General features: G+C 55.3%; 3 protein-coding genes across 6 annotated transcripts in view; 2 read left to right on the top strand and 1 right to left on the bottom strand.

Annotated features, from left to right (window-relative positions):
- Nucleotides 1–5,457, top strand: part of FAM120A (family with sequence similarity 120A) — a 97,622-nt gene extending 92,165 nt beyond the window's left edge. For all 4 annotated transcript variants that reach the window (XM_045064964.1, XM_045064963.1, XM_045064962.1 and 1 more), the window contains one exon: nucleotides 3,551–5,457. In XM_045064964.1, coding sequence (XP_044920899.1) covers nucleotides 3,551–3,862 — 312 coding nt within the window. In that variant the 3' untranslated portion in view covers nucleotides 3,863–5,457. The remainder of the gene's footprint in view (nucleotides 1–3,550) is intronic.
- Nucleotides 5,458–12,192: 6,735 nt separating this feature from the next.
- Nucleotides 12,193–14,418, bottom strand: LOC123387512 (collagen alpha-2(I) chain-like). Its single transcript, XM_045064967.1, has 4 exons — nucleotides 13,787–14,418; nucleotides 13,305–13,395; nucleotides 12,689–12,829; nucleotides 12,193–12,590 (listed from the first exon to the last, which is right to left on the bottom strand). The coding sequence occupies exons 1-3, from the start codon at nucleotides 14,177–14,179 to the stop codon at nucleotides 12,711–12,713; spliced, it is 603 nt and encodes a 200-aa protein (XP_044920902.1). The 5' UTR covers nucleotides 14,180–14,418; the 3' UTR covers nucleotides 12,193–12,590; nucleotides 12,689–12,710.
- Nucleotides 14,418–15,918, top strand: part of PHF2 (PHD finger protein 2) — a 67,649-nt gene continuing 66,148 nt past the window's right edge. Inside the window, exon 1 of the mRNA XM_045064966.1 lies at nucleotides 14,418–14,537. Coding sequence (XP_044920901.1) covers nucleotides 14,440–14,537 — 98 coding nt within the window. The 5' untranslated portion in view covers nucleotides 14,418–14,439. The remainder of the gene's footprint in view (nucleotides 14,538–15,918) is intronic.

Below are 15,918 nucleotides of genomic sequence, written 5' to 3'. Positions count from 1 at the left end.
CTGCCAAGGTTTAGTGATGCAGCCCTGTTGCTGGTCGTTCTGGGTTGATGTGCTCGGCACACACCATGCTCTTTTCCAAACGTGGTTTCAGATCATGTCTTACATCAGAAAGTTTTCTTGGATTCCTGTTTTTTCATTTCTGTTGTTTCTCCTTGCTTGGTTTCATCTCTGGTGCTCCTGCTGAGCTTGCCCTGGGTCCGTCGTCAGCATTTGGCATGTTCTCCACTCCCTTTGAGGTCTTTCGAGACAGAACTCACCTGCTTCAGGTGGACAGTGCAATCTGTTCTTACTCTTGTGCAGCAGCATTGCTGATTCCAGAACATTCAGCACCCAAGAAGAAACCCCTTTCAAAGGAGCAGCCTCTTCCCAGCCCCTGACGGCCACGAATCTGGTTTCCATGGCTCTGGCCTTGCTCTGTGTGTGTGTTATGTTGCGCACCAGCTCGCCTCTCCCTTCTGTCGCTTCCCGATGCTCCACTGTGGGGACGGGGCACATTTTGTGTATCTGTTTACCAGCTGATGGACATGGAGGCTGTTACCCAGCTTTATTGAGATGTAATCAGCGTGTAGCATTGTATCAGTCACAGGTGGATAGAGTGCGATTTGATGCTTGTGTATACTGCACAGTGGTCACCACAGTAAGTCTAGGTAGCCTGCATTACCTCAGACAGTTACAAAAATGGATTTTCTTGTGATGAGAACTTTTGAGATCCCTCTTAGCAGCTTTCAGATATGCAGCAGTATAATTCATTACAGGCCTGGCCTTCACGTGTTTGTGCGGATACACATTTCATTCCTCTGGGAGTGAATTCCTGGGTCCCTTGGTCGTTCTACATTCATGCCCTTGAGGAACATCCAGACTCCACAGTGGCTGCCCGGTTTTCCCCTCCCACCAGTGGTGCGTGAGACTGTGGATTTCCCTGCGCCCTCGCCAGCTCCTCTTATTGTCTGTCTTTGAAGTTAGCTTTCTGGCTGGGTATCTCAGTGTGGTTTGATCCGTGTTTTCCTGTCTTTGTTTCTTTCCAATTTTTTTTTAACATTTTATTTATTTATTTGACAGACAGATCACAAGTAGGCAGAGAGGCAGGCAGAGAGAGGGGGAAGCAGGCTCCCTGCTGAGCAGAGAGCCCGATGCAGGGCTCGATCCCAGGAGCCCAAGACCATGACCCGAGCTGAAGGCAGAGGGCTAACCCTCTGAGCCACCTAGGTGCCCCTTCTTTCCAATGTTAAGCTTTTCTTTCTCTTCCCCATCTTCATGTATGACGATGTCCATGTGCTACTGTGTCTCTCTAGTTGGGTCTCCGTTTCTGGAACAGCCTTTGCTTCTGTTTTGGATCTTCTGCGTGTTTCCCACCTCACCTCCGGGCTTTTCTTGGTCTGCTCTGTGCTGGAGCCAGAGGACAGGTCCTGGTCTTCTGGGGACATGCCCTTGGCTGCCCACAGTGGTGTGGTTCCTTCCCTGATCTTCTTACATTGCGCTCTGTGTGGCTCTACCTCGTGCTTCCTGTTGCTCGTTTTTAGGTGACATCGGTGTTCTTGCCCCGTGAGAGGCCCGGATAGTGAAGGGCAGCTGGCCTCCGGAGAGTTTCTGGCTCATCTCTCTTGTTGGTGTTGCTGCTGCCCGGAAGGGTCGAGTGTCAGTGAGGCAGGGGAGGAAGTGCTGCCCTGTGCTCGGGGTACTCTTCATGGTGGCGTGGGTGGGAGGGGCTTGTAGTGGCCAAGGCTTATGGGAAGAATTGGCTGTGTAGAGAGCAGATGTCTATTTCTGAACAGGTACAGTCCGCTTTCATGTTCCCTCGCCAGCATCCTCTGTTCCTGCCCCCACGGTCCCCAGAGAGGGACTGGGGTGGCTTCCCCAACACTCAGACCCTTGCTGGGGCCCCTGCTGTGGGGTGATGCCTCCGCCAGCCCCAGCAACACTGCTGGAGGTGTTTGTTTGGTGGCAAGTGGACATTTCCCTCAGAGAGTGAGCCCTTGGAGGTTTGAAAGCACGTACTTGGAAATCTTTGATGTTACCTTTCCCCCCGCTTCACCTTCTTACATTCTTGTATAATTTTTCTCAAGGTTCTAACAAAATGACAGTGGTACTGAGTTGTGGAAAAGCACACATTCGTATTTCTGAATCTGGGACTGAACTACTAAAGTGAGAAGACCCATGGGATTTGAGCCCAGAGGGGAACCAACACTGGAAGCACTGGTGGAGGCAAGGGCGACGGGCACCTCCAGCCCTGCTTGGCTGAGTGTGTGTGTGGGGTGGGCTTTCTTTTCAACCAGGAAGACACAGTTTTCAGAGTGGGAAAGACTGGAGACCAGACATACTGCCATCTGGGGTTGAAAGGGAAGGAATGCAGAGCTGGAAGTTCTGTAGGCGGCTTTCTGGTTCTGGGTCTCCTGTTCTTCACTGAAAAATGACCGTTCAAAGGCAAAGACCATTAAGGTTTTCTTCATCAAGGAGTCTGCCTCTGACAGTGGTTCTCGGCCCTGAGGATGTGCCCCCCCCCCCACAGCTTGGTTTGCAAGTGCTTCTGGCTTCTAATGGTCAGAGGCCGGCGATGCCCACCACTCTGCGGCACACAAGACAGCCCGTGACAGTACGATCAGGTCCAAAATGTCATGGTGCCAGTCTGAGAAACCCGCGGTCTGAGATGTAAGCACCTGGAGGATCTCGGCTGTCTTCCTTGTCTCTGACCGAGAGGTCTTGTCTTTCTGGACATGAGCTGAATCACTCTAAAAGTATATATTTTTCCAAAATTACTTTTAAATCTGTTAAGAGGAGCAGAGAGGCCCGTTCAGAAGAGACAAGTCACAAACCTTTGTGGCGATTATCGGCTTAGACTCAATTCTTGTGGGCTTGTCCTTGAGAGGACTTAGGTTTGCCTCCATTTCCCGGTAGAAGCGGGCCTCCCCCAGACTGTGACAGGCGGACGTGTGAGTTGGTAAACAGGGAGGGAATCGTAGTCTGAAACTTCAGCTGGATTTATAGGGGTGGTGTTAAGGTGCAGCTGGTACTATCCAGAAGGATTGGGAAGAGCTCCTCGGGTGGGGGTCTCCTGCAGGTCAGGATATTACCTACAGAGATGTGGAGGGAAGGGGCCCCAGGACGAACCTGCCGAGACAAGCATCTCCCAGCAGCAGGTCAGGCAGAAAGCAAGACAGAGTGTATTAGAGTGTGGACTGTAGAGGCCACAGACTTGAGAGAGTACAGAGTGTAGACAGTACAGACTGTAGGGTATGGAATGTGCACCACTAGAGTGTACATGGGGAGCCTGCGGCCGTCGTGAGGTACAGGCCAGAGTACATGGGTGTGTGGAGCAGATCCTCCGGACAGGCTGTGGAGAGCACTGGGGCGGACGGAGGGCAGAGTAGAGCGAGTGTGGACCACGCAGCCCACAGAGCGCACGAGAGCAGAGCGCACACTCCGTGACGAGTGCGCCCCTGCGGGGTGTGCCACGCTGATCTGAAGCGCGCACTGTCTGGGCTCGGTGGGCGTTCCTCCTCTCCCACTGTTGATCAACACTGCTCTCTTGCTTGTTGTCCTTGATTTTGACCAGGGCAAGCCTCCCTATGCTGCTTCAGCAGAGGAAGTGGCTAAAGAACTGAAGTCAAGATCCGGGGAATCCAAGTCGTCCGCCGTGTCTTCAGATGGGTCCCTGGCTGAAAACGGAGCGGTGGCTGAGGAGAAGCCTGCTCCCCAGATGAACGGGAGCGCGGGCGACGCCAGGGCCCCCAGCCACTCGGAAAGTGCCTTGAACAATGACTCTAAGACGTGCAATACAAATCCTCACTTAAATGCACTAAGTACAGACAGTGCTTGCCGCAGGGCTGACGCTCTGGACACTGCTGTCTTAAAGAAAGAAGAGTAAACTTATTTTTATAGAGGGTGAAGGATGCTGGAAGGGTAGGATTCAGGAATATCTGGAGAGAAAGAGAGCCTACAGTTATGTACATTTTTTCCTTTCCGTAAGAGAAAAATGAGGACTTTGGAAATTCGGATCCCTCTTTGATATCAGAGATTTAAACAACACATTTTTTAGTTTTAACCAGTTGTAGTCAAAATGCTACAATAAAACAAAAAGAGAGAAAGAAAATGAAGAGCATTTGACTCCCACACTTAAAATGAAGTACACACAAAGTTTAAACTGGTTATGACAAAAGCCTATAGTTGTGTTTCTTGAACTATAAAGAAAACAAATTTTGGCAGTCTTTAAGTATATATAGCTTAAAATATCATTTTTAGCATTTGGCACCATATGTATGCCATTATCTTTGATTTTGCATTACTGTTCACAAGAAAGCTTTGTCTAAGGCTTTGATTTTATGATTATGAAAGAAATAAGGCACACCACGGTTTTTCTTTCTTACTTAAATCTCATCACTGTTGATGTGGTTCTTTTGTGTTAAAAAAAAAGTGCAACTATCAAAACTAAAAAATTATAGCGTAATATTGCCGTTCTGCTGATTTTAAATATGCAGTACATCATACTTACTTTACAAGCAAGTTAAATGGAGATAAAGTTGAAATCATAGAAGATGCAAATGACCTTTCAAAATCAACACAATGTGTTCTGAAACTTTTCGTGACTTAATACCATGCATCTGTGATCAATGAACTATGTGGTTTTGATCGGACGTAGACCATTAGTGCTACTACTTGAGCTAACCTTCTGCATGGTTCATAATTTTTAAAGTGTGTAGTTAATATTATGCATGTTATTGTCCTTCCATTCTTACCAGTATGTGCCCATTTGCAAAACAAAATGCTAATAATCAGTAATAGTCCTATAAAAGATGTTAACTCTGTTTAGTCATTGACTGATCTTGCTCTAACCTTAAAATTTTGTGATTATTGACCTCTGTTGCATTTATTCTAAAAACTCCCCAAAAATTATCTAGCTGTTTCAAATATCAACATTACCCTGGTGTATTCACTGCTGTATGCATTATTGTTCTTTGTTGCTGTTTTATGCCTTCATATTAGCAAAATATGAAATTCTGTGAAAAACAAAAAAAAATCCCTTTGATCTTTAAAAAAAAAAACAAAAAAAAAAACAACCCCCCCTTCTGTAGCAGGAAACAAATTGCTTGTTCTTGAGAACTTTCCCATCAAGAATTTAGTAGAAGCAGGTATACTTATATCATTTTGATGTTTTTGTTACTGTTTCCAAACAATGTACTTTGAAATCAGAATCACTTCTTATTCGTTTTCATATAATTCTCCTGATGCTCTTCATCACACATTAGTGATCAGAAATGAGATGTAATTCCCCAATCCCTGCCCGCGAGACCTGAGTAGGATCTTACTGTAAGTTGAAGGGAGTTCTGCCCTAACTCATGGATTGTGCAAGAATGAACTGCTGTTGGGTCTGACTGATTGTAGGTGGGTTGTGGCGTGCTGTACCGAAGGCTATTGAATGCAACTTACAATGCTTAATAAAAATCTTTATTCTTTTAGTATAAACGCAGCGTGGCTTCCTGATTCAGCTGGCGGCCGGGGTGGGGTGTCCGAGCCCCACGGACAACACACACACCCGGGCTGGTCGTCAGGCCTTAGGCTGGGGTGCGCCCAGGGTGCGGGGTGGGTGGGGGTCCGAGCCCAGCCGACAACACACACCGGGCTGGTCCTCAGACCGCAGGCTCGCGAGCACCCGGGATTCGGGGCGGGTGGGGATCCGAGCCCCGCGGGCCACAGACACGCGGGCCGATGGTCCGACCGCAGGCTCAAAGACCGCGCACTGAGAGCTGCTGCTGCTGCTAGTATTGCCCACGTCAGCCATCATCGGGGCTCCCCCGCGGCTCTGCCCATCCCCTGCTGTGGCCTCTCCGGGGTCGCTCAGCCGGCAGCGCTGAGGACAAGCCCGAACCAGCGCTCGGGGAAACCCCGGCCACAACACTGTATACTAGCGGAAGGGCGACCTGTTCCCTTCCGGCCTGTGCGCGGGGGCGGGGCCTGAGCTGCTTCCGGTCGGGGGCGGGGCGGGGCCTGAGCTGCTTCCGGCCTGTACTTAGGGCTGGGCCGCAAGCACTTCCGGCCTATGGTCTGGACGGCGCAGGGCGGGGCCATGAGCACTTCCGGCCTGTGCTCGAGGCGGGTCCGTGGGCGCTTCCGGCCTGTGCTCGGGGCGGGGCGGCGAGCACTTCCGGCCTGTGCTCCGGACGGCGCGGGGCTGCGAGTTCTTCCGGCCTGTGCTCGGGGCGGGGCGGGGCCGTGAGCGCTTCCGGCTTGTGCCCGGGGCGGAGCAGGCCCCGCCCCACTCGCGCGGGCGCTGCGCGCGCACCGTCCCCGCCCCGCGGCGGGCTGGGGCGAGCGCCGCGGCGGGCACCGGCGCCGGTGTGGGTGAGGACAGCCTCTGCGGCCTAGCCGCTGCTCTGGGGCAGCTCAAACACTTGTTTCTCTTTGTAAAAAGAGCTTTTGTTGATCATGTTTGCTTGTTTCAAAAGTAACACGTTTATTGTAGCTAGACAGAAAGGAACCGAAGTCACTCGCGGCGCTCGCCTCCTGGCGCACCTGCGTCTGTCCCTCTCCGCGGCCCACAGCCGTCTGTGGGTACGTTACAGCGGACTCCAGCTGTAGTGAGGGGTCTGCGTAGGGGCACCGCGCCCAGCACCACCGCGCCCAGGTCCACCGCCGTCAGCACCACGGCCCAGCACTGCAGCCAGCACCACCGCAGTGTCTTCCCGCCACTATGTTCTGCTGTGACACAGGCCCCACACAGTGGTTGTACCAGTGTTCAGACTTGGACTTAGTACCAGACTTAGAGGGCGGCAGGGGCCAGCTCTTCATGGCACTTTCGGTCCAGGGTGCAGTCCAGGGGTGTGTATGTGAGGCTGCATCGGGTAAGAACACAAGGAACCCACAGGGCAAGGGCCTGTGGCAGGGAGGGCTGCTGGGGCTGGGGACGAATGTTGTCTGCAGAGCAAGGTTGGGCTCAGGTCCAGGGCAGGCATCAGTGGACAGAGAACCCACAGGTGCAGGGAGAAGCCACTGCACAGGGTTCTTGGGTGCTGCTGGCACCTGGGAGATGGGGAGCAGTCTCCAGGTGGGCGCACACATCCCGTGGCGGATTAGCCTCTCACTGGAAGGAAAGCCAAGGGGAATGAAGGGTGTGTTGGTCCTCAGTGCTGACTAGTCCCGCTCTTGGCCAGTGGGACAGGAAAGTGGGTTTCTGGTTTTCACCTGCATTGCTTCAGTTGTCCGTGAGGGTGACCTCTCCATTTGTACATTAATGTGCCCTCAGTCTGTCCACGCTCCAGCCAACAGATTTTTAATATCCTGGCTTTTTTTATTCTAAAAACCCAGGCCAGGGCACACATCCCTCTCAGCACCCTCTGTGGGTGGGCATGAGGACGCCAGCTCTCTCCTGATGCGGTCCCTGGGGACCGGCTCTCTCCTCCTGCCATCTTATTCTGCCGTGAATTCTTTGGACAATGCCTGATTCGCTGCCCTTTCCCCTTTGCTCCTTTATTCCCCACTTGGTGGAGTGAGCCTTGCAGAGGTTGCTTTGCCCACCCCACGGGCGGCCTCTGGCTGCTGAGGACTCGGCCTCTACTTACTCCTCTCCTCACAGCTTCCCCAGCAGAGCCAGGGACCCCATGGACCTGCACCAGGCGCTTCACCCTGTGCTGTGCGCTGGACTGTGCAGGTGATGTCTCGCGGACCCCAGGAGGCACAACCTGGGGGCTGGGTGGAAATGACCTAGGATGGCCTCGGTCCATTGTGCCCAGCAGGCCCCAGCAGCTCACAAAGCAAGCTGCTGGTGGTACTGCAGCAGACCGACCCAGGTCTCATCCCACTGCAGCCAGCCCTGGCATTTGTGCAGATCCAGCTCCTCAGACCTGACTGATCCAGGTGTGGGTTGTGTAAGTATCACCTGGGGCTGGCTCTCCCAGAGTAGCCTGTTTGCCCTGTGTTGGTGTTTTATGAACAGCCCTCCTCTGGATGGGAAATTAGATAGTCACTGGGCTGAGAACCTCTTATCATCAAGCTCACTGCTTCCCAACATCACAGGGCCATCCTAGAGAGGCTCAGCAAGAAGGGCACTCTCATACAGTATCAGGAAACCCCAGAAGGTTTCCAAAGTGCCCATGGGTCATTGTTCATTTCACTGGGTTCTGGAGCAGATCAGTTTGGCCCAGGTCTCCCAAGGGCCTGCTCTTAGAACTCTCTTGGCATTCACCAGATGGCTTCCTGTGTTATGAGAGCACACATCCAACCCCAGACTAGTACCTCCTTCTTGACTTCTCCCACCCTCCAGACCATTCTTGTCTGTCATCTGTTCTGGCACACAAGCTCCTCAGCGGTGGGATGTGTCTGCCTGGTTCCCGGCCATAAGACCTGCACTGGTTGCGCACTGACATGCTGGACTGCCTAGGTGGAAAGGGCAAACTCCTTGACACACACAACCCACAAAGCTGAATTATGAAGAAACAGGACATCTCACAGACTTGCAGCTATTACCATGACTGAATCGATAATCAAAAGACTCCCAATAAAGAAAAGCTTTGCCGGTGAATTCTACCATGGATTTAGAGAAAAATGAATACCAATCCTTAAACTCTTCCCCATTGTTGAGGAGGAGGGAGCAGTGTTGAAGCCAGCATTGCCCTGATACCAGAGCCAGACAAAGACTCTAAAAGAAAAGTGAACTGTGGAAACAAGAACCCTCAAGACCCCGATGTGACTTTCTCAGCAAAATACTGGGAAACTGCATGCACCTGTGAGTTAGAAAGATGGTACACCACGACCGAGTGGGATTAGTTCCTGGAATGCAAGGATAGTTCTGTCTCAAGATCAAGCCTTGTGAGATGCCACCCTAACAGAATGAAAACCCACAGACTCATCTCAACTGATGCAGAGAAAGCACCTCACAAAATTTAACACACTTTCATGATAAAAATAACAAGGAATAGAAAGACACTTTCTCAGCGTAGTAAGGCCACATATAAAAAGTCCAAAGCAAACATCATACTCAATAGTGAAAAAGTTCAAAACAAAACAAGATCAGAAACGAGAAAAACACGGTATTGGAAGTTCTAGCCAGAGAAATTGGGCATGCATAAAAAACAAACATCATCTAAATTAGACAGAAAGAAGTAAAGTTATCTGTTCACCAATGGCATGCTTTTATGTACAATCACAAGACTTAAAAACTCTAAAGATTCCACAAAATACTGTTAAAAGTAATAAATTCAGCAAAGTTGCAGAATACTAAATCAACACACAGAAATAAGTTTTGTTTCAGTACACTAGGAAAAAACAATCCCAAAAGGAAATCAGCAACATGATTCCACTTAAAATAACATTTAAAAAAAAAATTCTTGGGGCGCCTGGGTGGTTCAGTGGGTTAAGCCACTGCCTTCGGCTCAGGTCATGATTTCAGAGTCCTGGGATCAAGTCCCGCATCGGGCTCTCTGCTCGGCAGGGAGCCTGCTTCCCTCTCTCTCTCTCTCTCTCTCTGCCTGCCTCTCTGTCTACTGTGATCTCTCTCTATCAAATAAATAAATAAAATCTTTAAAAAAAAATTCTTAGGAATTCACTTTAGTGAGGGGACACAAGACTCGTGAGCTGAAAACTGAAACATTGCTGAAGGCAACAAGACACAAAGAAGTGGAAACACCTCCCGTGTTCGTGGATCAGAATATTAACATTGCTAAGATGGCAATAGTACCCGCAATGACCTACACATTCAACGCGATCCTGTCGAAATGATCTTAGCCCTTTTTGCAGAAATGGAGAAGCCAATTACCAAATTCATATATAGTTGTAAGGGGCCTAGAAGAACTGAGATGATCCTGAAAAAAGCAGAGTTGGAGGCCTCACACTTTCTGATTCTGAAATTTACTACAAAGCTATAGAAATCAACTCAGTGTGGCATAAATCTAGACATACTGACCAATAAAGAAATAAAAAACCCAGAAATAAACTCTTGCCCACTTGGTCAAATGGTTTCGACAAGGGTGCCATGACCATTTAATGGGGGAAAGAATTGTGCTTTCAACACGTGGCACTGGGAAAACTGCATGTCCACATGCGAAAGCAGGACCCTGAGCCCTACTAACACCAAATACAAAAATTAACTCAAAATGGATCAAAAGCCCAAACCTAAAACACAGGGTGAAATCTTCATGACACTAGATTTGGTAACAACTTCTTGGATATGACGTCAAAATGCACAGGCAACAAAAGAAGAAAAAAAGAGTTGAACTGGATTTCCTCAAAATTAAAAATGTTTGTGCGTCAAAGGACACAACTGATCAACAGAGTGCAAAGACAACTGCTAGAACGCCAAGGAAACATTTACAAATCGTCTCTTTGATTAGGGGTTAATATTCAGAATATATAAAGACCACCTACAAGTCAACAACAAAAAAAAAAACCCAGCCCAAATAAAAAATGAGGGAAGTCCTCAAATGGACATTGCTCCAAAGAAAACATACAGATGGCCCAACATTTAAAATGTAAATCAAACCCATAATGATCAGGGAGTGGCACTGAAAACAAGTTTTTGCCATCAAAAGCTAGCATTATATTGAATCAAAATAAAAATCTTTACTTCAAAATTTAAAAAACAACAAAACTCACAGTGAGCCCCACCTTAGGACAGCTACAATGAACGCGCACATACACAACCAGAAAACAAGGTTGGTGAGGATATGGCGAAACTAGAACCCTTGTGCACGTTGGTGGGAAAGCAAACCAACGTGCAGCCACCCTGGAAAACAGTGTGGAGGGTTCTCAAAATGTTAGAAATACAGCTACCCCATGGTTCACCGATCCCAGTTCTGCGTATACACACAGAAGTAAAAGCAGGGACACGAACAGATATTTGCACACCCACATTCATAGCAGCATTACTCACAACAGCGGAAAGATGGGAACAACTCAAGAGTCCTCCGGCAATGAATGGACAAATCAGACGTGGGTTATACACGGAATGGAACAGTACTGAGTCTTTCAAAGCAAGGAATCCTGACACCTGTTACAGCACGGCTGAAACCTGGAGGACACCGTGCCAGGTGAAGTAAGCCAGTCACAGAGGGTCCAACTCCGCAGTTCACCGACATGCAGGTCCCTAGAACAGTCCAGCTCGTGAAGACAGGAAGTAGAATGGTGGGCACCAGGAGCGGGGGGACGGGCGATGGGGGGCTCGTGTCTACTGGGGCCAGGATTGCAGAGGTGCACCATGATGGCTGCACAACACCGTGAACGTACCTAATGCCACAGAGCTGTGCTCTCAGAGTTGGGCAAAATGGTAAAGGTTATCTTGTGTATGTTGCTGCCATTAAAAGAAAAGTCTGTGCTAGCCTTCAGGGTACTTTGTGGAGAGGAAGGGAATTGGCGTGACCGGAAACATGCTGTGTGTCCACTGGGCAGCAAGGAGAACGAAACAAGGCAAATAAAACAGTCCTGCCCTTGAGGCTGGCTGCGGGGTGTGTGCTGCTGGGAGTCCCCCGCTCGGACCTGCCACAGGCCCGGCCACGCGGGCAGGTGGGGAGCTCTTGACGCTTACATTGGCTGCGCCCCCAGGAATGGCGTGGACTTGGTGGGCACTGAGGCCCAGGGTAGACGGTATGGAAGGGGCGGAGTGTGGGTGGCCAGCCAGAAGGGACACCGGCATCTTAAGGCCACCGGCCCCTGCCTCCTGGGTCCAAGAGTCTGGCCCTGTGCACTGCCCCTCTCTGCATGGCCTCTGAGCCCAGGTTGCTTTAAAGGGCCCTTGTTCCTTCCCACCCACCCCCACCTGCTGCCTGGTCTCCCCAGGGCACTGAGGGCCATGTGTCGCTATCCCCCTGACAGCAAGAGGAGCTGCGACAGAGCACATAGCAGGTGCTCAGTGCACACCTAAGGAAATGAAGGAGAGGGAGGAGGAGAAGGTGGGTTTTCTGGAGGGTGACCACAGGGAGAATTTGGGACCCACAGGATGCTTACTTTAGTCTGTAGTCGGCCCGCAGCCTCGGAGGAGCCTCGGGTAACAGGAAAGCATGTCTGCGGACACTTCCAGGTGCAGTGGACACATGCAGACGGGGAGGGCAGAGCAGGTGGAATGGCCTCAGGTCCCTGGAAGTCTGAGCTCCCGGCCTGCTCCTCCCACCCGCCAGCAGGCCAGCTCCTCGGGAGGGACCGAGCGGCTTCCGCCTCCGTGTTCCGGAGAATGGCACCCATCTGGGTACCTGTCTGTGGAGCAGGGGGCTGCCGGCCGTGCAGGGTTGATGCTGAGTGCTTCCCAGACAGCATGGGGCGGGGGGGGGGTGTGTGTGTGTGCAGGGGACTGCTGCTGGGGCCTGTGAGGAACTAAGCCAGCTCCTAGTGAGCTAAATGCTGGGGTGCTGTCCTTGTTTGGAGGGCTGCAGCACAGGGCCGGCCTCGCTGGACCACGAGGGGGTGGAGGTGGGCAGTGAGCCCCACAGCACTGCTGCGGGGCGGCCGTCACTCAGCAGTGCCAGGCCAGCGCCAGGCCAGCGCCCTGGGCCCCCCTGCAGACCTAGCACCATTTATCTGCACTAACTCACACTAGGGTGTTAATGGTGGATGGTGCTTACCAGAGCCTTCGGCCCCAGGTCTGGGGAGGAGGACTCCAGAGGGGAGGGTGACAGCTGCAATTCAGGTAGGAAGGCACTGAGCTGCTACACAGGGGCTGGGGGCTGGGGGCTGATCCCTCCTCCCCATCACCCAATATCTTTTCCACTCTTACTCCTCATGCTGGAGCCTTCCAGCTAAGGCCCCGTCGCTGGCACTGCTGAGCTGTGGTCCAGGGTCATCTGCTGGGGATGGGCGGCTGGCCACGCTGGGCTGCGTTTTGGCTCAAGAGCTGGGAGCACCTCCACGGAGCTGCCTGCAGGCGGGAAAGGTAGCTTTGAGAGGCTGCAGGCCTCAGGTGAGCTCCTGCCTGTCAGGGCAGCTGCTGCTAGGCAGCCTGGACCAGGCTTTCTGTCCAGGCTGGAATTCTGGGCTTCGGGTGGCCAGCCTCCCCCAGGAGGAGGGGGCAGAGCACGGGAACACAGGCAGGCTCCCTACTGCACATCAGAGCCCCTCTGCTCCAGCACCCCCAGAGGAGCATGCAGGCTGGGCTGGGAGGGGGCAGGGGACAGGTGGGTGGAAGGAGCCCTCAGAGGCCCCCACCCCCCAGACCCTGACCACCCGGCTGAGGCTGCAGGGCTCAGAGCAAGGCGGCAGCACCTCCGGCCCACCCCTCTAGCTCCGGCTGCCCTATGGCCACATTCCTGACATGGACTGGAGGCCTGAGGCTCTGACCAGGGATGGGGGCGGGGCTCCAACTCCACATAATCACTCTGTCTTTATGAGCTGACCTGTGCCAGCGCACTCCTGGCTCCCCTGAGTTCTGTCCTCTTCTGGGGGCTGAGAATCAGGAGAGTCAAGGATCCTGTTCCGGAGGGCTGGCTGTACCCAGCCCAAAAAGGAGGAGGGAGGAAAAGCAAGAGAAAACCCCAGCTGCCCCCTGTCCCTCTGCTGGGTAAGAAGACAGTTGGAGCCAAGTAGTTGTTTCTTGGCCATCTGAACGGGAAGGACATCCTGAGGGTCTCATCCCACACCCGGGGGTCTCCGGGGCCTGCCTACCCCTGTGTCCTCAGATCACTTTCTTTCGTGGTGCCCCCCTTCCCATGCATTCCCCCGTTCCCTGGACCACCTTGTGCTGACTTGGTTCTTCATCCATCCTCCCCCACAGGGGGTCTCCCTGGCCCACTTACTCCTGGCAGAGGTCCCGGTGGCCTGCCCTCTCCCCTGCGGGTCCCCCAGCCCACGTTCTCCCCCCAGGGATCCCTCTGCCCACCTGACAGGTCCCGCAGACTACCTCTTCCTCCAGAGGGGTGTCCCAGCCCATCTCCCCCACGGGAGACCCCCTGCCCTCCTCCCTGGCCCACATTCCCCGAGAGGGATCCCCCGGGCCGCCTTCTCCCCCATTGGGGTCCCCTGGCCCTCCCCGACAGGTGCCCCCCGCCCTCCTTCTCCCCACGGGGGTCCCCCGGCCCGCCTTCTCCCCCGGCAGGTCCCCCGGCCCGCCTTCTCCCCGCGGTCCCCGGCCCGCCTTCCCTCGGCGGGAGCGGCGGCCCAGGCCGGCGGGCGGAGGCGGCGCCACCCGGGGCGCTGACGTAGAGGCCGCTCGGCGGCCGGGGGTCCCTTCGGTGGGGCCGCGGCTCCCCGCCCGCCGCCCCCGCGCGTCCATTCCCTTTTGTGTCCCGCGCGCGGCCCGGCCCCGCGCACACTCGCGCCCTGCGCCCCGGGGCCGGCGGGCGGCTCCCGGCGCGGCCCTGCTCCGCGCGCCCCGCTTTGTGTGGACGCGCCGGCCGGGTGCGCGCGGGCTGTCGTGCGCCCCCGGCCCCGTCCCGGCCCCGGCCCGGCGCGGCCCCCCGCCCGGCCCGCCCGGCCCGCCCGGCCCGACCCGGAGCGCAGCGCGGGCCGAGGGCGGGCGGGCGGCGCGCGAACATGGCGACGGTGCCCGTGTACTGCGTGTGCCGGCTCCCCTACGACGTTACCCGCTTCATGATCGAGTGCGACGCCTGCAAGGACTGGTTCCACGGCAGGTGAGCGCGCGGCCCGCCGGCCCCGGCCCCGGCCCCCGGCCGCCCCCCGGCCGCCCGGCGGCTCCCTCCCCCCCGCCAGCCCTGCCCCGGCCCTGGCCCCGGTGCGCGCCCGCCGCAGGCCCCCGCCGCCGCCTGCCGCCCGCCGGCCGCGCGCCCTTTTGTGCCCGGGGCGGGGGCCGGGGCCGGGGCGGGCGCCCCTCGCGCGGCGCACAAAGCGGGCCCGGGGGCCGCGCGGGGAAGTTGGGGCGCCGCGGGCCGGGCGGCTGACAGCGGGGGCCGCGGGGAGGCCGGCTCCAGGCCCAGGCCCGGCCCGCCGCCTCCCCCGCGAAGTTGCAGGAACTTTCCCCGCGCGGGCCCCGGAGAGGCGCGAGCGGCGGCCCGGACGCCGGCGGGCCCGGCCAGGGGGGCGACCGGCGCGCCCACCCTCCGTCGCGGCCCCCGAGCCCCGGGACGCGGTCAGGGCCGGGTGGGGTGGGGGGACCCCGGCCGGTTCCCCCCCCAACCTTCCCTCCCCTCTCTCTCCGCCCCGCGGGGGTGGGTGACAGAACAGCGTCGGTGGGGGTGGGGGTGTTGGGGCTCCACCGCCTCCTCCGGGGCCGGCATGGTGCCCCGTTCCCCCCTTCTCTGCTCCAGACAGGGACGCCCCGGGTTTGACTTGACCTTATGCTCTCTGGGGGCCGTGGGGGGGGGGGAGGTAGAGTTGGGCCTTGGCCGGTGGCCGTGACCTGGCCCTGTGCCTAGTTTTCAAAGCGAGGCCCCTTCCCACCCAGAAGTAAACGGGGAGGAGGAAGAGGAGGTGCCCGCGGTGCCCAAACTGCTCCAACAGGTTCTCACGTGTTTGGGCCTGGACAGGACAGGGTCGGGGGGCTGGCCAGGGGCTGGCCAGGGCTGTGTGTCCTCCGTGGCTGCCCCCTTGGACCCAAAGCCAGAGGGGCTGGGGATGGAATGACCCTGTGTGCTGGTGGGTGTTCCCCGAGTCCCCAGAGGAGAACCTCCTGCTTGTTTAAAGGGTAGATGGGTCGGTTGCCCTGCCAGTTCCCATGCTGGGGACCCAGGCAGCCAGATGTGACAGGAGCTGCTCAGCTGGGTCAGAGCCAGGCCCGGGTCCCAGCTCACTGCCTATGACAGGGACCAGGTGAGGAGGGGTTGGGACTGTTCTCAGCAGGGACAACTCCTGAAATCCCCTGGGCCTAACAGGCTGCCTTCCTGCCTGTGGATGCCCAGGGCTGCAGAGCCCCCGGGGCCTGAACAAGGGACTCTCCTGAACTGTGCTGCTGTGCACCCACCAGCTGGTATCCCCTCCCTCAAAGTTCATGGCCGGACCAAGGGTGAAAGCCGCCATCTGATCCTTCAGGGCTGCTCTGTTCCAGAGATGCTGGGA

This window comes from Mustela putorius, unplaced genomic scaffold (genome assembly GCF_011764305.1).
Source record: "Mustela putorius furo isolate JIRA1106 unplaced genomic scaffold, ASM1176430v1.1 tig00003854_pilon_pilon_pilon, whole genome shotgun sequence".
Lineage (NCBI taxonomy): Eukaryota > Metazoa > Chordata > Mammalia > Carnivora > Mustelidae > Mustela > Mustela putorius.
This window is presented reverse-complemented; position numbering and strand designations above follow the sequence as displayed.